General features: G+C 46.7%; 1 protein-coding gene across 1 annotated transcript; it reads left to right on the forward strand.

Annotated features, from left to right (window-relative positions):
- Positions 1–383: 383 nt before the first annotated feature.
- On the forward strand, positions 384–3,988 carry LOC124695062. The gene is made up of 4 exons (XM_047227953.1): positions 384–1,358; positions 1,467–1,530; positions 2,860–2,942; positions 3,708–3,988. The coding sequence occupies exons 1-3, from the start codon at positions 384–386 to the stop codon at positions 2,937–2,939; spliced, it is 1,119 nt and encodes a 372-aa protein (XP_047083909.1). The 3' UTR covers positions 2,940–2,942; positions 3,708–3,988.
- The last annotated feature ends 4,224 nt before the right edge of the window (positions 3,989–8,212 follow it).

The raw sequence follows: 8,212 nt of genomic DNA on the forward strand, positions 1-8,212 counted from the left end.
ACCCTACTGGAGTTGTGCAGACCCCACACCATGGACGAGCCACTGGCCCATCCTGTCCTGCACCGAACCCGGAGTCCCCACCGACCGCGCCAGCCCTCGCCGTCATCGCCACACGAGGAGGAGAAGAGGCCCCGCCGCCATCGACACCCCAGGGCTGTGCCCTAGTGGTGGCGAGGGAGGGAAGAAGGGAGGATGGAACTGGCGGCTAGGGAACTAGGCGTCACCCTGCCGCTCGTCTGTCGCCCTGCGGCTCGCGAGACGAACGGCAGGGATGAAACGTTTTGTGGGACCCGGAACTCACAGTGTTGTATTGTAATCCGTGAACTTCTCCGTTCCAGCAGCAGCACACCCAATTTCCGTCTCAAACGCACATTTTAGACTAGATGAACAGCCGCCGCCGCCGCCTGTCCTCCCCCACATCGCCGGCGACGACGCCGCCGCTGGAGGACGAAAATCTCCTCCTAGAGATCCTCCTCCGCCTCTCTCCGCTACCGTCGTCACTCCCCCGCGCCTCCCTCGTCTCCAAGCGCTGGCGCCGCCTCGTCTCCGACCCCAAATTCTTCCGCCGCTTCTGCGCCCACCACCGCAAAGCCCCATTCCTTGGATTTTTCATCAGATGCGTGGATGGGATCTCCTTCAAACCCATGCTGCCTACGCCGGACCACATCCCTCCCTCGCGCTTCTGCCTGCCGCAGAGCCGCTACGAGCGCTGGGACTTCGTCGGCTGCCGCAACGGCCTCGCCCTCCTCATCAATCAGACGCGTCTCGAGGTCGTCGTGTGGGATCCCATCACACGCCACCAGCTCTGCGTGGCCTTCCCACCGGACTTCGACGAAAGGTATGCAAGATATGTCAGAAACGCCGCGCTGCTCTGCGCTTCCGGTGAAAACCATGACCAAGTGCACGGTCGCCGCGGTTTGCAGCCTTTTAAGCTGGTCTTGGTGCAAGGCACCGGCAGGGTTGGTGAGCCCCAGCGTGCATTGGTCTATCTCTATGATTCAGAATCCGGGGTATGGGGAAATTCCATCTCAGCAGCGACTAAACATGGTATTCATGATGCGAGTACCAACGTCCTGGTTGGTAATGCACTTTATTGGTTGCTTAATGGGGGTGAAATCCTTGAATTTGATTTTGAAAGGCAGAGCTTAGTGGTGATCGACAGACCAGCAGCTGTACCGCCCTATGGGGAGAAGAATGACGACTTTCAGATCTTGCGGTTGCGGACACGGGAACACCGGCTTGGCTTTGCCATGTGGACAGAGGTGGGCATTGAAATATGGGAGAGGAAGGGCAATTCTGACAGTGTTGCCAGATGGGAGCGTCAGGACATTATCGAATTTGACAAGCTCCCTCCACTGGTATCCAGAAAACGTTTTTCTATAGCAGGGTTTGATGAGGACAGCAATGCAATATTTCTGTCTACGATCATTGGCCATACCTTCATGGTCCAACTTGAGTCAATGCAGTTCAGAAAAATTTCTATAGGACATTATGGCCAGGTTTATCCGTACACAAATTTCTGTACTGCAGGTAATACTCCGTCTCTACAGTGGATAGGTATTATATAATTCAATAACCCTTTTGAGAATCAATCCATTTACTTGTGACTAGTGTCTATACTAATATTGTTAACGTCTTTAAGGATTGGTTAGATGCTAAGAAATGCTAGCTAAATACTTGTGATTTGCTATGAATCAAAATGAATGACCAATCACATTAAGCTGTTGTCATTGTCTCCCTGCGTCTGCTCTCTTATCTGAGTTCCATCTAGATCAGCTCGCGCCCTAAAGTTCGTGTTCGGACTGCTCACCTCACCGTGTCCTTGGGTTGCTTCTTTGTGACAGGTGGTATCATGTATGTGTGTTAGAGATATTCTATTCTTAGGAGGTGATTCAGTTAGTTTGGCAAGGAAGAGCTTTGTTTTGTTTCATTAGTTAGTTTTTGAATTTATAGAAACGTTCGTAGCAAGATGACAAACGTGAACGAACCACTACAAACTCCCATTTTATATACTAGTAAAGAAATTGTGATGCTTGTTTCTTTGTTAGGTTGGTCATCCAGTGACATTTTTCTAAAACCGTGCAAAAATAGAAGTATATAACTAGACTCTTCTGTTGTCTGGTCGTGATCGAATGAATGGAGTATGCTATGGAAGTGTTCATATGTATGTATCGGTTGTAGTTTCTAGCTCAGTTACATAGCAGTTGAAATTTCTTAAAATCCGAACTTCTTAAATGTGTACTCAGTGACTTGATTGGTACAGTAGGAAGCCGAAAACTAGTCATGTTCCTCCATTCAGTACTTTCCTTTTCTTCTAGAATATATTATTTATCTATATTAATCTTGGTAGTAGTCATTCAATCTGCCCTAGCTTATAACTAGATAGTTCTATTAAGCTTTTATGAAGAGTCCAGCTATTAGTGATGAGTTCATTTCTACAATATGAAAAAAGACACTGCTTTCTTTTGACGTCCGTAAGGCCAGATTTATTCAGAACTAATTATTCGTACTCATTTGAACTGAAATTTCTCATTTGGTCATATTTGGTCAACTCGAATTTACTTTTAACTTATACTCATTTGAATTAAAACTTTATTTTCCCTAATCGGCTAAACCAGTTTGAATATATTCATCACTACAAGGTAATGAGTATTACTGTTTTGAGTGGTTCCCTTTGAACTTGGCAGTAGATACATCTTCCTTTACCCATTCGTAACATTGTACAAAGGTAGTAGTTTTCTCCAGTTATATAAACGTAGAGTGGTGGGCTGATCTCACAATTGCACCTTTGGGCTCTCTTAAAAGTTTATCTTTTCTTTAAAATTTCATATTGATTTGTTGGATTTTGTTTGCTTGTAGGCAGAGGAATTAGTGATGGAAGTAGAGTTGAACTGATGCGCAATACATCAGACTATATTCCTGTGGGCTGGATTGGCTGAAAGGTTATATATATTTGTCTTCTACTTATTGTTTATAATTTGCTTGTGAACATGTTGTTAGAACTTAGTTGTTAGTGCATATGTGTAGGAAGTTCATCACCTCTTTAGTCAATTTTGATCAACATTTTCTTCAGCTGCTTGGAATAGTTTGATGGGATAAAAATACATTAGTTCAATTCAGTACTTTCCCCATTTGTGTTCACACCCTTATCATATGTTCATAGAAATTCATACTTGGCTTTCTCGCCCATCTCAACTTCCTTTACCTGACCTGAATCTCTGTCGGGGCCCTGATTTTGATGGAAATGTTTCGGCCAGAAACAGGGACAAAATTTAAAACACTGATGTGCGTGGATGGAGTTATGTAGTTCCAAGGGCCAGGACTGAAGGAGCACTGTTTCCATGTTGGATTTGCTACAGATAACTAATTTTCTGTTTTAATCTGTTGCATTACTCTTAAGCATCGTTAAGGAGATGTAAACGCTGTCAGCGCGTGCTTGTATAGCCCGAGTCTGTTTGGAGCCCATGGATAAAAAATCTAATTTTATCTTGTTATTTACTTTTTTTCACAATAGGTAAAAATCCTAGCGTAGAACCCTATCCTCTTTCCTCCCAAATTTGGCTAAGGATCCTCTGAATTATCCTCAGTCCTAGCAGGATGCTGACAATATCTCACCATCCATGCTAGTTCATTAAATCCATTTTATCCGCTATAGCAGAATCAAATAATTGTCTTGGTTGGGCTAATACAATTGTCTGCTGTCACAGGATTCCAAAGCTGCTTTTGAAGTGTCAAGATGAAGAATGTTCTATGTTTCGTTCTTTGGTGGCTTGCGTAGTATTGAAAGTGTCCAAGGTGGAATGTGGCCATCTTGCAACTGTCAACCATGTCATGTGCTGTAGAACTGTCTAGTTTTGGTAGAATCCACCATTGTGTCGTATCCTTGTCATATTCGTTGATCAGCCGAAACTTTTGAGTTCGCTTCAATTAACTCAATAGACTTGACTCCTTCCACCCGATTTATGCAAGTAATATCATGCTACATGGACACATGGTTGCTTTGAGTGATTCTGCTGACAAAGCTTGGCCCCTCGGATTGTGATTGGTCTTTCCGTTCTGGCCCGACAGAAGAAATCGATATGCTATCTGCTCTCTAAATTGAGCAATTGGCCTATTTGTAGTTTGATTCAGACAAAATTTGGGTGTTGACGTCTTGTATGTTTCAGGCTGAGTATAGTTTACTATCTCCTCTATCCCAAGATATAAGATGTTACTTGTAGCTTGGCCTCCATTTGCAGTTTTCGGTTTTGGTAGGCTAAAATAGCACACAAGAACGTTTTGTCTTTTGGGACGGAGGTATACTAAACAAAAACCTTGACAAGATGCTCGGACAAACTAAATTTCGGCCTCGGATATGATGTTGCTGGACCACTATGGCAGTAGCTTGATGTGTCGTGATTGGCGAGCTATCTTCTTCCCCCTTTCCCCATGATCTGACGGCGAAGCGCTACAAGTATGACGACTCAAATCTGTTGGAAGCTGACTGCTGAATGCTTGCTGTTACGTGGGAAGAAATAATTGAAAATCCGTCTTTTCGTGTGAAGAAAGCAGTAGCAGGTTGTGTCCAAATAGGAGCACATCTTATCAATTATTAGACGTAAACAAAAGAAGGGCCGAACGTTAAAGAGACGCGACGACCATATTCCCCGAGTGGTCGTATGAGGAAGGATAAGATACATTTTGCCCCACGGTCTGATTGCGATGCAACAAGCCAATGTATTATGCTTGAAGACTTCATGGCTGCAGTACACACGTTTGCTCGAAATGTGCAAAAGCGAGCCAGAGGTAGGCCACGGTCGGTTTAGTTGCAATTATCATTGGTGCTTCAGTTCTGTTCGCGCCAGGCTTTGTTTATTTCTAGTATATTTATGGGGATAGGAGGGGATTATTTCGTATCTCGAAAAATCTCCATTGTTTATGAGGATAGAAGGTGGTGGAGGTGCTCGTGGCGGGCGCAGCGAAAGGCAGCGAGCATGCTACTCCCAGTGATGGCCACCGTTACTCAGTTCAAGTGTTTAAATTAGCCACTATTACTCAGTTCAAATGTTTAAATATGGTGGTGTGAGGTAAGCTCACCACGTGAACAAAGTGGTAAGACTCAACTTAATCAGAGAGTCAATCAAACAAATGGTTAAAATTGTTTGAGAAATGCGACCGGGTTGCGAAACAAACGAAGAATATGAGACACATTTCATACCTTGGGCTCGATTTGGGGCTCACTGGCGCGCAGTGGTGCGAGGGCACATGCGCGTTCGGAACGAGCCACATGCCATAATTAGCTTGTTGTTTGGTAGGTCAGGTTGCATGGTTTGGGTTAAAAAGGTCTTTTTGTTTGTTTGCCTGCAGCCAAACCCAAATCTCGATGGAGATGAAACTACACTGGTACCATCCAGGCAAGCATAAGGTCACATGTTCTCTACAACGGGTAGCCTTACAATACTATCACCTCCCATCACACAGAAATCACAGTTCATCACAGTTGCACACTTTCGAAACTGGCAGTTCACGAAATCAGCCGTAGCTACTACAAATGGTTGTTCATAACGATACTCCATAGCTATTACGAATGGCAGTTTATCATCACGGGGTAGTTCAACATACGGGGATCAAATTGGGGTTGGAGAAACAGGGGATCAAAGGGGGTTCTTCTTCTTCTTCACTTCTTCACTTGATTTGTTCATTCACTTCTTCACTTGTTCTTCTCCTATCAAATGGTGGTGTTGCCTCCGGCTTCCCACACTGCATCTTCCCGCTCTTGCCTCTTCTCCTTCCAGGCTTCATTGTCGCTTGCCTCCACGTCATGGCCGGTCTCAACTTCATCAAAAGTGACGACCATTTGGAAGAAGTCATCCTCGACCAACCTAGGATCCAGTTGTGAAGAATGTAGCAAGCAAGGACCAACTTTACTTGAGTGTCAAAAGTGTGGAACGATTTCTAGTCAAGGACCTTGAACCTGTTTTTCAATGCAGCAAAGGCCATCTCAATGGTGACTCTAAGGATTGAGTGTCTCAGATTGAACAACCCTTTCGCATTCTGAGGTCGGTTCCTTGGAGTAAACTCGTTGAGGTGGTACCTTGTTTTCCTGAAGGGAGTTAGAATACCATGTCGGCATGCATATCATGAGCTGAACCCTCCCAGCCAGCAAGCACGTATGTGAACCTCATATCGAAATCCACAACTGCTAGCACGTTCTGGCTGGTGTAGTGCTTCCTCCCGCAGAATGCTGTGCGACATTAATCTCGGTAGCTGTTCTTGATCTTGGGTGGTCTGTTCATTGATGTTGGTTTGATCATTTCACCTATGAGCTCCCCAACTGCGTACGTCACCTGCTGGAAGTACCGAGAGATAGTCTCCGTGGATCACCTGAATGTGTTATGGATGACTCTGAACTTCTGGTTATGACCCACGGCATGAAGAAATATTGCGACTAGTTCTTCGATAGAGGTGTGGATGCTATCAACCAGTAGTTCTCTATACCTAAACGTTTTCACAAGTGCATAGAAAGGGGATCTTCTCACCCGAAGCATCTGGATAGCCTCTACATCGTTGCAGTTGTAGATGTAGTTTAGGTTGGCCATCCTCTCCTGATCTCGTTGTAACATAGGACTGTACATGTCAGGTGGAAAAGCAACATGCCTAACTGCTCTCTTGTGCACCATCAAGATCCAGACTTGTATGCAAATGATGAGTGTTGCGGCGTGATGCACAAGCTGGAGCTGGTCGGTCTACTCAAACAAGATCTATGCATTACGAACGGTCTTGTCAAACCCAACTAGTTCTACCAACATGAATCTAACACTACAATAGAGCAGAGGAGTTTCCCCTTACCTCTGTCATGGCAGATGATGGAGACAACCGGAAGTCAGAGAAGATGTGCACAGGCTCGACCGCGGCTACAAACGACGACCCTGGTCCGGCGTCGGAGACCGAAGGGAGGAGCTCCTCGTCCAGACCACGGCCAGGGTCACATGCGCGATGCCAGATTTGGGTCGCCGCAGCCATCGCTGGTATGAAAATTGGGGAAAGGGAAATTTAGGGAGGGGCTAATGAAGAGGGTAACCGAAGAGGGAGGTTACCTCTACCTTTGTCGCGGAACACTGCTCGGATTTCGCCTTTTCTCACCATGCCGAGGCCGAACGCCCACGCGAACGGCGTTGTCGATTTTCGTCTCACCCAGGCATTTCCCTGGAAAAACTGTCAAACTGGGTGTTCCTCTCAGACCTGTCGCGGAGGTGCTTTAAAAACCGTGCGGTGCAACAACGCAGAGGAGCCTAGGAAACCAAACGGCCCAAAAACTTTGAGACACATGCGAGCCAAAGGGTCTCCAGCTGCCAAACGCACCCATGGTTTTCTTTTTGCCCTTCTACACCATCAAGACATCTAGGGCGTGCTACCGGAAAAAAGGTTGCCACTTGCCAATTGCGCCCTAGGGCGCGTTTGGTAGGCTGCACCTATTTCCTGCACCACTGGCGCAGTGGGAAGAATCCCCCTCGCGCCCAAGACGGGCCATGGGCCAGAAAAGCCACGTTGTTTGGTGGCGTAGAATTTTTTTTGCTCCATGGAGATTTGGGCTCTGGCCCTACGTCATCGTGGAAGTGGCCGACGTTAGCCGGCCTTCCACGACGCTTCTTCGCCGGTCTGTTGCGGTCAGAAACCCACCGGCGGGTAGCGACGGGCAACACCATAGAGCCGGGAACAACTCAGGGCTGCGGCTGGCCCTGGTCCCTCCGAGCGACGGCCCGCAAAGCCTTCTGCGCACAAGTCCGATGCTGATGCAAGGGCGTGCCACCTGACCTATACCTGGTCAGGAAGGTGTTGGATGATGCCTCGCTTAGTTTCCTGCATGGCATACACGTAAACATTAAATACGAGCCTCGATCGGCTCTCAGGTTATCCTGTGTGAATCGGCTCCAAGAGCCGATCCACCCATGATTCGTACCAGGTGTACGAATATATGGTGGTCCTGCTTGATCAAGGTAAAGCTAAAGCGATCTACGACGATTTAGGGTTTTCACCGCATAATCGGATCATCCTACTCACGATTGGGCCTCGCGGCCACGCACGGTGATCGTGAGCCGGTCCTAGACAAGGCCTAAAAACCAACACGAGGTTGATCCCCGGAACATCCTGTCTAGGACTAGCAAACGACACCCTACGCGCCGCTGGATCCTCCAACCCTTTGTAAGGCCTAACTATTGCGAGATATTAAACT

Source organism: Lolium rigidum, chromosome 3 (assembly GCF_022539505.1).
Source record: "Lolium rigidum isolate FL_2022 chromosome 3, APGP_CSIRO_Lrig_0.1, whole genome shotgun sequence".
Lineage (NCBI taxonomy): Eukaryota > Viridiplantae > Streptophyta > Magnoliopsida > Poales > Poaceae > Lolium > Lolium rigidum.